This window comes from Aricia agestis, chromosome Z (assembly GCF_905147365.1).
Source record: "Aricia agestis chromosome Z, ilAriAges1.1, whole genome shotgun sequence".
Taxonomy (NCBI): domain Eukaryota; kingdom Metazoa; phylum Arthropoda; class Insecta; order Lepidoptera; family Lycaenidae; genus Aricia; species Aricia agestis.
The window spans coordinates 11,614,506-11,630,371 of NC_056428.1; the positions used below are offsets into that span (position 1 = coordinate 11,614,506).

Here is a 15,866-nt window from a genome sequence, read left to right on the forward strand (position 1 = left end):
CCTAATATGATCGGGTTACGTCAAATCTAGCCTACGTCTACGTAACTTCGCTAGATTAAGTGCCAGTCCACACGGCGCATTGCGTCAGCGTTGTGTTGTTTTACATACAAATAACCAAGGTGTTCACACGACGCGCTGCGTCGTGACAGCAGCGCGCAACGCGCACGTTTATACGTGGGAGAGCCATGCTTCGGCACGAATGGGCCGGCTCGACCGGAGAAATACCGCGTTCTCACAGAAAACCGGCGTGAAACAGCGCTTGCGCTGTGTTTCGCCGAGTGAGTGAGTTTACCGGAGGCCCAATCCCCTACCCTAATGCCTTCCCTATTCCCTTCCCTTCCCTACCCTCCCCTATTACCCTATTCCCTCTTAAAAGGCCGGCAACGCACCTGCAGCTCTTCTGATGCTGCGAGTGTCCATGGGCGACGGAAGTTGCTTTCCATCAGGTGACCCGTTTGCTCGTTTGCCCCCTTATTTCATAAAAAAAAACACATGACGGACAGCAGCCCTCGAGACGAAGCGGGAGGGGGTGTTGACGTTAAGACTGCTTCGTAACAACGCTGCGATGACGCAGCGCCCGTGTGGCCGGCTATGCGTCAAACGGCAGCGCTGCGTTGACGCAACGCGCCGTGTGGACAGGCTCTCTCAGGAAGTCCGTTATCTGCCTATGAATACAATTTTTTTGATACTACAAAAACAAGACATACCTTACATAAGACATAACATAGCTTCTACTTAAAACTTTTTAGCTAGGGAGAAATTATATAGGACGTCCGTTACGTCTTCTTCTTGAACATATTCTGTAAGTTGCCGGCTTTCGCGTTGAATATCTGCGTTACTCGTCTTCCCACTTCGGAGGCGGCGTCGAGGCGTGGCGAAGGCGTGACCGACGCGCTGGCCCCGCCCCCCGCCCGCTGCAATAGCGCGTCGATTGTCGGTTTGTATTGACACAGGGAGGGGGATTGGACGATTGCCTCCAGTTTTCTGAAAAGAAAAGCGTGACATATTGCTTAAAGGTCGCACATATCTTAAAGACAAACTTCTTTTTTTTAGACAAAAAATGTATAAATGTATTTCTTTCTTAGAAATAAAGGATAATATGAACATGATTTAAGCCTAATTATGCTTACTTAGGGACTAGCAGCGGAAAGCGATTTTGTTTATCCGACGAAAAAAGCTTTATAAGTGTGAAGTGTCAGTCTGTGTGTCTTTATGTCTGTCATCCGTAGCATTCTAGCATCCAAACAAGTGACCTTTTTTATGGTGACATAACTGATAGTGTTGTCAGCAATAGTTCATCATCTTCAGCTTACTGATGGAAAATTTGAGGTTTATATAGTTACAACATTTTTATCGACGGTTTTTAAATTTAATATTGTAGTAAGTAGGTGTAGTGTTACTGACCGTGCGGCAGGCAGCAGCGCGGGGTGCGCGGGCGCATGGAGCGCGGCGAGCTGCAGCGCCGCGCTCAGCGCCGCCACCACCTCCCCGCCCGCCGCCCCCGCCGCGCCCACACCGCCCGCCACGCGACCTGTCAGCGTGCCCAGCGCTGACACCGCTGAAGTATATAAAAATATTAATACGTGTCACGTGAGATAAGCAAAGAAATGAAGATGACGTTTCTCGTATTGCACCATCTATTAATCAAGATATTGCTACTTAGGGCTTGTTCCGATATGCACTGCGAGCACTGCACAGTGCTATCACTGTAGAAAAATTCGTTCCGTTATGGACTGCCAGTATACTGCCGCAGTATCCTAGAGAAATATATGAAGTCATAAATCGTCGCCATATTCTGCTGTGAGCACTGGCGTATTCGCGGTAAGGTACTCGCAGTAATTTGAGCACGTCTAACGTTTTATAAACAATAATTTAATACCAAAGTTATAAAGTTCTGTAATTATTTGGATTAATAAATAAAACAATGGACGAATTACAAAAATTATCCGTTAGACACAAAGTTAATATAAGTTGAACATTTTAACAACTGTGTGACTTCAGTGTGAGATGTGTGCATGAAAATATATTTTTTAAAGTATTTATATTCTAACATTTCGGGTAATTTACTGCTAGAAAAAATTTTATTATAATATTAAGGTGAGGCCAGTTCGAAAAGGCTGATTTTTAAATTTCCAATCTGAGAAATTATGTGGAATTCTCTTACATCAAAATTCATGTAGACACAAAAAGAAACAAAGTAACGTAATAACCGAACATAATATTGAAAAATGGCATGGTAATTCTGTAAAATAATTTTGAATATCACCATAAAAATATACTTCAAATTCGAACTTCTCGTAAATTTCAATGACAATGATATGATTTTTTTACAAAAAGGATAGCTTTTTTATAGTTCTAGCAAAATAACCGAATAGATTTTTAATAAATGATTCGGTCATTAAAAAAAAAAAATGTTATTTTAATGTCCTTAACGTCGATATTCGTACTGACAGACATCGACCTGCTAATTCAGGGACAGCCTTGCCTTAAGGGAAATCCTGTCTTTCACCCATGTGAGGTTTGGTATCAAATCTCCCTCTCACTTATGTCATTTATGAATTTAAACGTTGTGAACGCCACTAAACGTGTCACTGTGTTTGAAAATGACATACCGACATCCACTTGGCTCTGCTCAGTAACGAGCAACGCGAAGACATGCGCCAACTTCGCCGCCTCACGGACGCTGAGCGTCCGCTTCAGCAATGCGTCCGCCTTTCTCGCTAATAGCTGCGCCTTATTCGCAAGCTCCGCCCCTCGAGAATCCGCCTTTTCTATATCCTCGTCTGCATTGGCGCGACTGCTGCATTCAAACCACGCCCGGCCCCACGCCATATACGCCGCTTCACGAACTCCCCTTTACAATGGAATTTGATATTCTTCAACACAGAATTTTAATCAAATTAACTCATTACAGATTTGCAACGATCTTTCCCTTGCGTGATATTGTCAAAGAGCGTGACTGCAACTCCGTTTTTCCGTTCTTGGCAATCATTGTAAGCGGGCCCCTATACGATTAATTCTATTGCGCAGTACCACGTATTGTGCAATATTATTGAACGTCTAGGGTTGATATTGAACACGCCCGCCTTTTAATGATATTACCCACTAAAAGGAGCGAATATCGTCGGTGTTCAGCAGCTCCGTGGTGAGATCATCAGCTACTATACTCACACGTCGGCGTCGTCAAGCAGCCGCAGCACCAACGGCGCCGCGTGCCTCAGCAGGCAGTCGGCGGTGACGGTGGCAGTGTTCAGCAGCTCCGTGGTGAGATCAGCCACGTATGTGCGGATAGACACCACGTTCAAGCTCTCGCCGATGCTCTCCGAGACTGAGGGACAAAATATATGGTACTATCAGAGAAGTTGATTCATAAGCAAATGGCGGACCTACTTATTTTGGTCATGTTTTGTCAAACTCAGCCGACAGATGACGAATTACATTAATTTTGTCATTTTTTATTCAGCGACTGAACTTTAAAAAGATAGTAATAATTAAGCTCAGATTTTTGCAACATCTATTATGATTGTCATGCTGGAACGAATTTTTAGGAAAGCGGATTTTCCTAATTACTTTTCTCAGTAATATGTAACATTGCATGCCAATCAGAACACGGTGTGCAAATGATAATTCCAATTTAACACATAATTCGTTCCATTGATGAGTTGCGCTATTTTATGTAAGTATATTATTTTATGTAATGTAATTGAAAGCATTTTAATACTGATACTGGTAATAGATAACAACGCTCATTTACGATAAGCACATAATCTAATTAACAGTCTTAGGGTTCACATCGTGATTCGTGACACGACGAAACATAAGATGATAAGATAATAATAAATATAATATTACGAAACAAACACTTATTACGAAGCATCTTGTTTCGAACTGCAATGAGCTACGCAATAACACACCACCGCAACACGGCACCGCTTTCTTGGGCATTATAGTGGGAAAAACATACAATGGCCTATCAATAAAGGTATGTTAAGACAGGACTAATTAATCCATATTACCAATAGCCAAACGGCTTCTCCACGCTAATGGCGACTCTACAAGCCGTCATTAGCGTGACTCGTCGAGACACCCCGAGACATCAGACAGCGCGAGTGTGTACAGGCGCTATTTGTAATGGTAATTAAGGCTATTTTCTATTAATTTCATTAACTGGCTAATTCTGATGTTACAGCATGCTAAGTATTATTGCTTTGACATAGTAAACAATTATTATCGCACCGCTCGCGTCGAGTATTATTTCGCATCGAGTGAAAAATAACAGTTAGCACCGCGGTGCGCGATAGCGCGGACGTGATTTTTTATCATGATCGCAGACTATTGCTACGCACGATAATATTCTATATTCTATAATATATTGATAGACAAGAGTTGAAAAAAAATGATAAAGTCAATATTTTTTACAAAATATAATACGTAGTAGTCCTAATATCGTTGAAATTAAGGTCGAATTGCGACCATTGGACGATCTCTAGTTGAATTAGTTACTCGCTGACAGTATTTATGAACAGACGTGTTTTACAATGTGGTCCGACACATATTCTTTTTCTTCATACCTTACAAATTACTTTTAATATTACATGTTTAAAAAATATTATAGCTTGCGGCACAAAGACAAATAGCGGCAGCAATTTCCTTGTCCATAGTCTCGTGAGTCTTCAGTTCAAATGATAGAACGAGTGAGTACAGCCGCCATTAGATAAAGACAGAAATATTGACCAGTTAGCATTTTTGACAATAAAGACAGAAATATGGGCCAGTTCGCGTTTTTGACAATAAACAGCGACATCTAACGGACGTTTAAATAAATTTTATTACATTTCCACAAAAGTGTCGTTGATAGTATTCCTGCCCTAGTAGACAAGTGGCAAGCGATTATCGTGAACGCCAACAAAATGTATGCGATTTGACATAAGTCGTCGCTTCGCTATAGTTTGTGCGTTTTAAGATGATATGGGTGACAGTTTTCATTTTCCTTGCTACGGGTTTTTTTACAAGAAAACCAAAAAAATCTAAATGTAATAAATTATATTCCATCTACAAAAACAAAAATTGTAAATGAATAAAAATGAAAAGTTGCTAAATGCTAACTTATTAATATAAAATTATAAAGACATGTATTTAAATCAATATCTGTATATTCCCTTTTCTCGATCAAAATATTTGAAAGTTTCACCAAAAATACTGACTTGCACACTAATTGTGCACCCTAAATAATGCGAATTCAGCATACTATTTAAAGTTATTTGCGAAACTGTTTTACTGAACGAATAACTATTATTAAAATAGTATATCTAACAATTCCTTAGCTCAACAAACATACTACAACTTTTTAAAGGAAAACCATCACCTAAATTACTTTTAGGAACATCATTTATTCTAAATAAAACCCATTTTAATCTGTTATGTTCATATAATTAAGAACACATAAAAATCATCAAGTGCTAACTTAACATGGATTAAACTTTGGTACAGTGAATGGTAACTCAGTTTATAAACAATAATAATAAGCAATCGGCAAAGAGCGAGTCGGATTCGCGCACAAAGGTTTTCTTACCGATATATTGCAAAATAATTAAGCCTCCGGCTTAGGAATTGCACTCTAGGGGTTGACAAGCTACTAAAGAAAAAAAAAAGAAAATAACAACTGGCTTCAATTATGAGTCGACGGAGCCCTGCTACGCGGGGCTCCTACTTTTGGGTGGTTCACAAAAAATAACCACGATGGCTAAGGCGGGAACTACGCTGCGCTACGCTACCGCCTTAGCCATCTAACCTAACCCAATCAAGTCGTATTGGGCCAACATTGCTATTAATTATTTAAGAATCATTAATAAATTTATTAACCCATACAATTACAATACAGTAGTAAATTTTGATAATTTTTCTTAATTTTTATCAAGAAACCTTGAATTACTTATATAGTTTTGGAATGATAAAATCTTTCACCATATCTCATCATAACATTAACATTACCAAAAATCTTTGTCGCTAATACAGAAATAGATCAAGATATATCTGTGGTCGCTAAAGAGTAAAGAGCGAGTGCAAAGGAGTGAGTGCGGCGTTAGGCTAAAAATATTTTAGTTGCACGATTTATCAATTTGTAGACTTGTTTTGATAATAGAAATTGATTTTATTGTGGTGCACCTTTCGATATCGTTTTTAGAAATTCCGTTGTAAGATTGTCCAATTTAGAGTGCAAGTTAGTATTTTTGATAAGCAATTTAAATTTTAGTTTTACAAATAATATATCCGATGTATGAACCATATTTTTGGTGTGAATTCGGTTATAAAGGTCGTCTCGTTTTGTATGATGTTTAAGTTTTTTTTGAAGGACATGTTCAATTAATCAATTGTTTTTTTTTTATCAGTATTAGTTTTTCTGGTATGCATTCAGATAATTAGCGGAGTTAAGGTAGTGTGCTGCAAAATTATTCTGATGTGCATTTAATAATATCACAATTATAAATATTAACTGTGAAATAGGAGTATAAAATTATTGTTACGAAAACATTTGAAAAAAGTAGATGCATGAAACGGAACTTATGTCAATAGAGATTGATTCTGTTGAATCGAAATCAAATCGATAAAAAAGGGCGGCCATCTTAAATCACCGGCACCACTGAAATATCAGTACGAAATCGATAATTTCGATTCCAATTCCTTTACGAAGTGATTCGATATTTTTAAATTATCGATTAATTTTTATTAGGTAACTTACCTACTATTGTCAATTTTAATGTGTCACGCAAATCATCATAAAACGCACAAACTATAGTGAATACTAATGTCAAATCCCACATTTTGTGGCGTTGGCGTTTACGATAATCGCTTGCCGCTTGTCTAGGCCCTCTGAGAGTCAAAAGATGGCGTTTTTTTATAACTTCGTTCCATCCCTGTGTCGCTAAGTTTTTTTTTTTCATTTTTATTTCTTTCATATTATGCTTCATATACTTACATATTTTCAAATTCTTCATATACGTGTCGAGTTGTTCAGGTTTGTGTTTGGCGAGCCATTTGAACGGCACCGCGTATACAGCGACCGGCAGCGCTCGACTGCTGCAGTATACTAGCCACCTGAAAACAATAATATTTAAATGCAAAAGTTTGTCTGCATGTTTTTATGACAATGGCGGCCCTAAGGGGTGCCAGGGCCTCGTAGGCCCTCGCAATCGGTAAGGCCGTCACTGCTTTATGACTAGTACCTTTTTGTATTATGCCGTTTAAAGAAAATGGGATTAGATACTCTTTGGTGCTGAAATTATTAATATAAGTTAGATTCTAGAGTAATATAACATGAAATTGAACACTACTTTATACTCCGTAGTCGGTTTACTTTTTATAAGTACTTAAAAAACAGCTGTTTCACACAAAGCCAAGACTCATTTAGAATTTTAATGAAAACTGTAATCTCGTCCCCAGTATTTAAAAAATGAGTTTTAATATATGACATTAATAGTATTAATACTACTAAAATATTATTATTACTTACTTTTGCAAAAATATATCACACTTGTACGGTGTTTCAGTACTAATAAGCACAGTCGCTAGGTACACTCCGACTATTATGAACATATCGCTACTAATCGTGTCCAACTTTTCCAATTTCGACTCAAAAACTGTTATTATGTTTTCAAACATGGGCTTTAGAACTGCAACTGTAAAGGAAGCTCCTCCTTTCTCGATGTAGGTATTGACTAAAGTAATTAATAACTCGTATGCCGTATGATGATGCAACATTTTTGATTTTGCGGTGACTTCCAGAATCTGATTGAACCTGAAAGAAGCAGTATTATTGTAACACTTGGGGTAGTTCCGGTTAAAGTTTATATCTCTCTTGTTCTTTGTACATACTAATGAAGAAGAAGGAATATTTTGACAAGCAACTAACGCAGATATGTATGATTTAAGAAAGTTAAAATACAAAGTTAATATTAATCGAAGCATTAAAGATAAAGTCCAGCCGCCAGATAGAGATAAATTTCAAATGAGACTCAACGCTATTATGGTTTATATTTGCATGAGAAAGACACCTTACGTTAGGCATTATTCAGCATTTCACTCTTTCCGGCGACCGGACTATAATTACCGACATTTTAATATAAACACAAACAGTAAACACTTACGTATCTATCATCCAATCGAGTTCCGGCCATCTGATTTTCGGTTTCTGTTTCAACAAACTATTCATGGCCGACATCAGCTGTTTTACATCCATGTCAAGAGACAGAAAACTGTCTAAATCTGTCACATTAGTTGTCTCACTCAGTGGTACATCTTGTAGAGTATTCTCTGTATCACAGACACCAGCCTCCTTTACAATTGGAACATTTGCAACGTAGACTAATTTCGCTAAAACTAACACTCTCATGGCGTCAAGGTATAGCACAACATTTTTCCATTCTCCCTCCTCGCATGATTTACTGAAGTTACTTAAAATACGTTTGTAAAGTTCACTGTGAAATTTCCCTGAAAGTAAATAAAAGAATTATTAGTGTTGTGTCCGTAGCACCTCCAACGTGGGTATCGCAGACACAATAGATTTTCAATTCTTATGTGGCAGCCGGCTGCCGTTTGGGAATTGATGGGTTAAGGAAAACATAAATAAATATATAGAAAAATACATGTTATTATGAAATTTTAAAAGATATCTCAAAAATAAAATATCTGCATCCTACATTTTATTGCATAGCCCGGACAGTGAAACACGTAGAAAGTTGGCCATTAATCTATTGTTCTTGTTTCTCTCACTTGCACACAAATATTTACCTATCGCATGTAAATGAAAGAGACAACCAGCGATAGGTCCTAATAGTCTTAATAAAAAATAGTCCTGTCATGTATAAATCAAACATTACATTAATTTTTAAAGTATTGCATTTAAAGTAAAAACAATGAAAGGTACCTGAACACAGCGCACACCTCGCCATAATAGGCAAAAACACATTAACAGTATTTTGCACATTCTTCTCAAAGGGATCTTTGAAGAAGTTGAACATTATACTCTCTAGCTGGCTGTACTTGTGTTCTGCCACCGGACATACGAGGCATGAGGCGCATAGCCCTATAGCCCTTATTTCCCTCTCACTGGATTCGCACATAAGGGCCACTAGACTCAGGAACAGCGAAGTACAGAGTTCCAAGGGCACGTAAGGAGCTATGGCGAGGCACACTTGGCTGGCTAAAAGCCTTCTTTCTGCCGTTTTAGACGCCAGTAGCTCTGCGACACACGATAGAACTTCCCCGCTGCCACCCCATTTCACAACCAGACAGGCGGCTGAAAAATAAAAATCATTAAATAAGAATAAGGCAGACAAGCAAACACAGTCAAATCCATTGAAATTAAAAGCTTTGGCAATTTTCAAATTTTAAGCCTAATTAGATTTTTTTTAATCAAGGCTATAAAATAAATTGTAGATCAGCTGTTCTTTCTGTATACATATTTATATCTATAGTCATGCTAAAGCTGCTAACACAATATTGCTACAAAATACGAATGGCAAAAAATTACATCTCCATCTATCGCTATTCGCTGTTCATGGCGTATGTATGTGTGTTAAATGGTTAGTTCACATTGCAACGTGACGGATCGATGCAATACGATGCATTTTTAAATAAGTCATTCAAAACTGAACTTTATTACGACACGAGAAGATACATATAGAATGAGCAGGTTTGATATTCTATTTGCCACCAGGTGCCGCTATGTAGCCTTAGCGTCTATCCTGTCAAAAAGGCATATTATCGAGACACATGACAGCTATATCGTGACATATGACAGCAGTTTGACACAATAGACCCAGCGGCACCTTGTGGCAAATGGAATATCAAAAACCCTTATTGACTCTTAATCACAAACTACTCGTATACAGTAACCAGGATGTACCTTGACATATAACTTGCGTGTCTCTGGCATCGGGTTTCTTGTACATGGTGAGGAGGGAGTGCAGTAGGCGGGGCCGCGCGCCGCCCGCCAGCGCCGCGCCCGCAGCCAGCAGCGCCGCCGCCTCCCCCCGCCGCCCAACCAGCGTGTGAGGGAGAATCTATAGACAATAATCTATATATTAATACGTGAGCGAAAAACTTTGGACCCCTTTTGACAAAAAAAGCGGAAACATAGGTGCATGAAATTTCGCACAGTTATAGTTTACTAGAGAACACCCAATGGTCGAAATTCGACCTTAGTTTCAACGACATTAAGACTACTATCTATATTTTGCAAAAAAAATATGACTTTATCATATTTTTTTAACTCTTGTCTCTGGGACTCAGCTGATCTCACACTGGCCGTGTCTAATAATATCTCAGATTCAATAAAATAAACTATATCCATTTTCAATTTGTCAACTTGTTGTCAACAGACTTCAACCATAAATAAAAGAGTTTATTTCGTATGTGAGTGACATATGCTTGTCACTCAAAAATCTGTCATTTTTCCTAGTGTGTGTGTTGTAGTGTGTGTAATGTTTTATTTGTTAAAAAAATGTATGATAAAAGCATAATTTCAAAATAATATTACCTCGATGCACTCCTTCACCATATAAACTATAACTGTGCAAAATTTTATTCACCTATGTTTCCCCATTTTTCGTCAAAAGGGATACAAAGTTTTTGGCTCACGTATTAATATATAGATATGGAGAAGGAGTGCATCGAGCTAATATTGTTTTAAAATTATGCTTTTATCATACCTTATTTTCATAAATTACACACACTACAATGTGCACACTACGATATTTTGAATGACATAAGCTTGTCATTATAGAACAACGAATAAAATCTCTGATTTCTGTTAAAGATATTCAAATCTGTTTTCTCTTCCTCGCAAAACAAAATTTAGTATGGACATTGTATACAATGCCTGTTATATTATGACGTCAGGGTTATGTCGCAGTCATATGGTTTAGTCTGCGATTCGATTAAATGACTAGCGCATTCATTGAATGACAATTGACACCATTCAATTAAATCATAAATGACTAAAGGAAAACTCGTCAAGACGTCGACTGCAACGTTTATCGTTTTGACCAACGATATCAAAATACTTAGATACGACGTATGCCGTCAAATCTGTAGCAATGTTTTTGCATGCAAAATGTGCATCGAGAAAATATTGCCGTCCTTTTTTGTCTTACAGTAATAGCATATACTACTTTCTCTTTCGCTCATTTTACGCTTTAATCGAATCGAGAAAATATTGTCGTCCTTTTTTGTCTTACAGTAATATCATAAGTATACTACTTTCTCTTTCACTCATTTTACGCTTCGCTTTGAGTTTTCTCTTAAAATGGAAGACAATAATTTATAGTTTGTGCGTTTTAAGATGATATGGGTGACAGTTTTCACGTTCCTTGCTACGAGTTCTTTTTACAAGAAAACAAAAAAAATCAAAATGTAATAAATTATATTCCATCTACAAAAACAAATGTTTCCTATAATTGTAAATGAATAAAAATGAAAAGATGCTAAATGCTAACTTATTAATAAAAATTATAAATATTAACTGTGAAATAGGAGTATAAAATTATTGTTACGAAAAAATTTGCAAAATGACATATGCATGAAACGAAACTTATGTCAATAGAGATTGACTCTGTTGGATCGAAATCAAATCGATAAAAAACGGCGGCCATCTTAAATCGCCGGCACCACTGAAATGTCAGTACTAAATCGATAATTTCGATTGCAATTCTTTTACGAAGTGATTCAATATTTTTAAACTATCGATTAATTTTTGTTAGGTAACTTCCTTACTATTGTCAATTATGTGTCACGCATATCATTATAAAACGCACAAACTATAAATATTAATAAAATCTTAGTAATTAACTAATTACATGTGAAATATTACACCTTTGGCTTTATTTGTATTCCTCGTTTCGTTACTGCACTGTCGGAAGGCACATGACGGCATTCTGGAGCGAAATGTAGCGAAAAACAACGCGGTAATTAATGAATTAAACACGTCCGGCTTTTACCGCGTCCTAAGGCACACTGCTCTCAGATGAGTGAGCTCACTCATTTCGAGGGTGACACATTTTCGCGCTGACGATTGTATGGAATGCCTTTTCTAACGTTCTAATTCTATGGTTTTGACTAGAAGTCATACAGTGAAGTCGTTAAATGGGATATGTTATAATATTTTAAATAGCCGTTGACGGAATAGTAATAGGTAAATCCACACTGTCATGTTTTTTTATTACAAATAAAGCGCTTTAAAGTTAATTTAATCGACAAAATATCAACAGTACAAAAGTAGTTATTAGCACTGCAGGTTGGAAAAATATGAAATACGTTTAAAAATCGCTAACTAGTTGGACGTTGAGTAACGATCGTTTAATCGACGTTCGGCCAAGTCATTCAGTATTGAATGGTGTCATTCATCAATTAATGCGCTAGTCATTCAGTCGAATCGCAGATTAAACCAGATGACTACGACAGTTACACTTCGAATCTCTCTTTCTAACTGGTCAGTTCAAAGGTATACAACTTTGTAATTTTTAATTTTATCAAAATCTTTTGTACTGCTTTTACTTTGGGTACTAAGTCTCTTGCAAAGTTATGCTGCAGATTCAATGAATCCGGCCAGCAAAACCGTAACCGTAGAGGGAGGGATTAATTTTACATTTATTAATTTAGTAGGTCCGCGGTCCGCCATCTGCCTATGAATCAAATCCTCTGAAACTTAACAACTTACCCGTGGTAAAGTTTCCGCGACCAATGGCAAAAGGTCGTTAATGTCGATAGGTTTCTCCCTGTTAATGAGTTCTAGCAACAGATCGTTTGCGAGTGGTTCGTCTTGGATAAAGTTCTCTCTTCTCCAATTTAACAGCATCTCTTTTAGGTTGTTTGGAATAATGTTTCTGAAATGAATAAATCATTAATCATATTACATAAGGTCGACTATATGGGGTTAAATATTTAAATAGGACATACAAACACAATAATATGGTATTTTTATAAGCAACATCCTTTCCTGACATGCAAACTTTGATCCCTTATTTGACTTATTAGTTATTGATATCAGGCAATTATGACAGCATTGCTTATAGTGTTTCAATATGTTACAGAATGGACAATACACTCCTCAATATATGCAACAAACTCTATTTAGAAAGTTACCTACTTGACTGTTTTACACAAAAACGCCTTAAAAAATAAATAAATAAAACTCGTACCAATAGTAATTAAAAACGATTATTTTGTTTTCTAAAAAGCGAAAACCTTGATTTCGTAAGAATAGGTACGCGGTATGCGATAGAAAGGGAGCGCACTTGTAGGTAAATATAATAGTAGGCACTTTGCATTGCGCGGTTGGAATTTGAACTTTATAGTATCGTAGCATGAGTCGTTATTTTTTTAAACAGGTTTCGGGAGTGAGATTTCTGTTGTTAAACTAATATTATGTATTCTGTGATATTGGTTTATTTTTTTTTATTTTTTTTTATTAAAAATTGGGGCCGTCTATAGACTGTTCGTCCATATCCTTTTTTGTTATTTTATTATTTAGATTTTTCGCACCAAGGATAATTGAAATAATATTATGAATTTTAATTAATTGTGGTCCATCACGCCATGGACACTTTTTTTTTTTTTTTTTAAATATGTGTATGTGTATATTTAATAGAATAGAGTATAATATGTTATACATATAATAAATAAATATATACATTTATTGTTTTATAAATTGCATAATAATAATATTAATGTTTTGAACGGTGAGGTCCCAGTCGGTGTGGCGGCCAGTAGATCCGACATTTTCCGATTTCCTTAGATTTTATGCTGCTCCACCCTTTGCCTTTAGATGTTGTGACATTGGCTTGGTGGAGAGGGGTCACTCAAGCTGGGTGGAGTTTCTAGGTTGTTAAAAAGACATCGTTCTGTGTCGAATCTACCCGCCATGTGGCTTAGGACTTTATCGTTCCTGTCTTTTATGTTCCTGTGATATTGGTTATGATCGGTCGACTGGGTTTGACACAACGCGACCAAATTACTTAGGTCCGCCATGTGCTTACGAATCAACTTCTCTGATAGTACTATCACTTTGTTTGTAGCGACTGGACCTTACCTTTCTATCCACGTCTCTTTAGTATCTGTGGGGTAGTCGTACTGCACCCTCGTCCACTCGCTAGCGTCGTTGATGCTCAGCGACTCCAGAGTATTCACACTGCCAGGCCTCAGCGGTGATCCTCTGTCGATGAACTGTGGATCGTGTGCTTCTTCTTTCTCTTTTTTTACTCTGTGGAATTCATTTAAATTTTTCTTTTACAATTTTGTTACATATATAGAGATATAGAGAGACGATATGCTGTATATCGTCTCTCTATATGTAAGTAACAAAATTCTTAGGTGTACATAATTCCATACTGCTGATTGACAATCTCCAATAAACATTCACTATATTAAATCATATTTTATTTTATTTATACACCTAGGAAGTATGATATTATTAAGACACTTGTGTTAGGGACTCAGGTGGACTCGCCCTTTCTTAACTAGTATGTTGTTAGATAACAGAACAAGAAAGATATATTATAGTTAATGATAGAACTTATATGTTGGTTCTTGTCCAATACGTTGGACGAAGTGACTTGACAACAATAAGGGCCTGTTTCACCACTTCCTAAAACGTATTTCGGCCAGCGATTAGGCCTGGCCTTACAGCGGGGCAATGTAACTAGCATTCTGGGCACTCTCCCTAAAGGCAGCAGTCTGGACTCTGGATGACAACCCTTTTTATATTTAAACTGTTTTTTTACTTATTATTACGCTAGTTTTTATTGTAATTTAGTTCTATTGTATTAGTTTAAGGTTTTAAAATAAATAAAGGTCCACCAATTAACTTGACTGATCAAGTATGGAGAATCTGTCAAAAAAGTTGTGAATAGCCTATTAGGCAGTTTATCAGAAAGTGGTGAAAGGCCCTAAGAGCGCTTACAGACGAACGGCACGTGTCGACGGCACGCGTCGGCGGCAGTCGACGGCAGACGACGGCACGTGTCGGCGGCAGTCGACGGCAGTCGGCGGCACGTGTCGGCGGCAGTCGACGGCATCCGTCGACAGTTTATCACGCTTGCAGTTGTGACGTAGCGCGTAAAGGTAAGCGTCCACAGGTCGGTATCGCACGCAACGGACGAGGTTAAAAAAGTTGATATTTCACAGCGGATTTTATACTGTTTTTTAGTAAAAATTTATTTAAAAAGTGAGTACGGTAATGTTATTGTAATCTTACAACAAGTTGTTCTGGAAACATGATCGTTTTAGGAAAGGTCGTGGTAGGCCCCCTGCAAGCGTCATAAACTGTCAACGGCTGCCGTCGACTGCCGCCGACACGTGCCGTCGTCTGTAAGCGCTCTTAGACTTGAAAATTATTTGACAGTTGCTATTATGCAGTATAAACAATTGTTCTTAATTTATAATAATACCTACCTACCTATTTAGTTCATATCAAAAAGGGGGAATACTCACTCGATATTATTTTTATCACTATAAACCATTTCAAACTGATCAGGCGTAGCACTATGAGTAGAATTGCCGCTGCCATAGTGGTTTTCCGACGCCATATACGTTATAGGTTTATCTTGTAAATCTTTTTCTATTTTAATTTCGTCGATATCTACATTTTCTTCCTTTAGTCTATCTTCGGGTAGCTGTAAAACTAAATCTCTGCTTTCAGAGGCCGGACTGGTTAGTGAATTTAGAGTCACTATGGCTTCATCATATAGTTTTTGGAAGTTTAATTTCTCAGTCTCTAAAGCTATTATATTCTGTTTCAACATTTGAATTTCTTCAGCTTGAAGTAAAACCTTAAAATTGTATAAATTAAGTTAATATAGTTGTTTGATAAC

General features: G+C 37.3%; 1 protein-coding gene across 1 annotated transcript in view; it reads right to left on the reverse strand.

The window, feature by feature from the left end:
- Positions 1-625: 625 nt before the first annotated feature.
- LOC121738579 (RAB11-binding protein RELCH homolog) overlaps positions 626-15,866 on the reverse strand; it is a 34,189-nt gene continuing 18,948 nt past the window's right edge. The window contains exons 5-16 of the mRNA XM_042130738.1: positions 15,487-15,824; positions 14,087-14,257; positions 12,716-12,881; positions 9,905-10,061; positions 8,924-9,295; positions 8,145-8,487; positions 7,511-7,795; positions 6,977-7,095; positions 3,172-3,328; positions 2,613-2,854; positions 1,405-1,558; positions 626-984 (exon numbers count right to left, since the gene is read on the reverse strand). Of these exons, the coding sequence (XP_041986672.1) occupies positions 777-984; positions 1,405-1,558; positions 2,613-2,854; positions 3,172-3,328; positions 6,977-7,095; positions 7,511-7,795; positions 8,145-8,487; positions 8,924-9,295; positions 9,905-10,061; positions 12,716-12,881; positions 14,087-14,257; positions 15,487-15,824 (2,712 nt within the window). The 3' untranslated portion in view covers positions 626-776. The remainder of the gene's footprint in view (positions 985-1,404; positions 1,559-2,612; positions 2,855-3,171; positions 3,329-6,976; positions 7,096-7,510; positions 7,796-8,144; positions 8,488-8,923; positions 9,296-9,904; positions 10,062-12,715; positions 12,882-14,086; positions 14,258-15,486; positions 15,825-15,866) is intronic.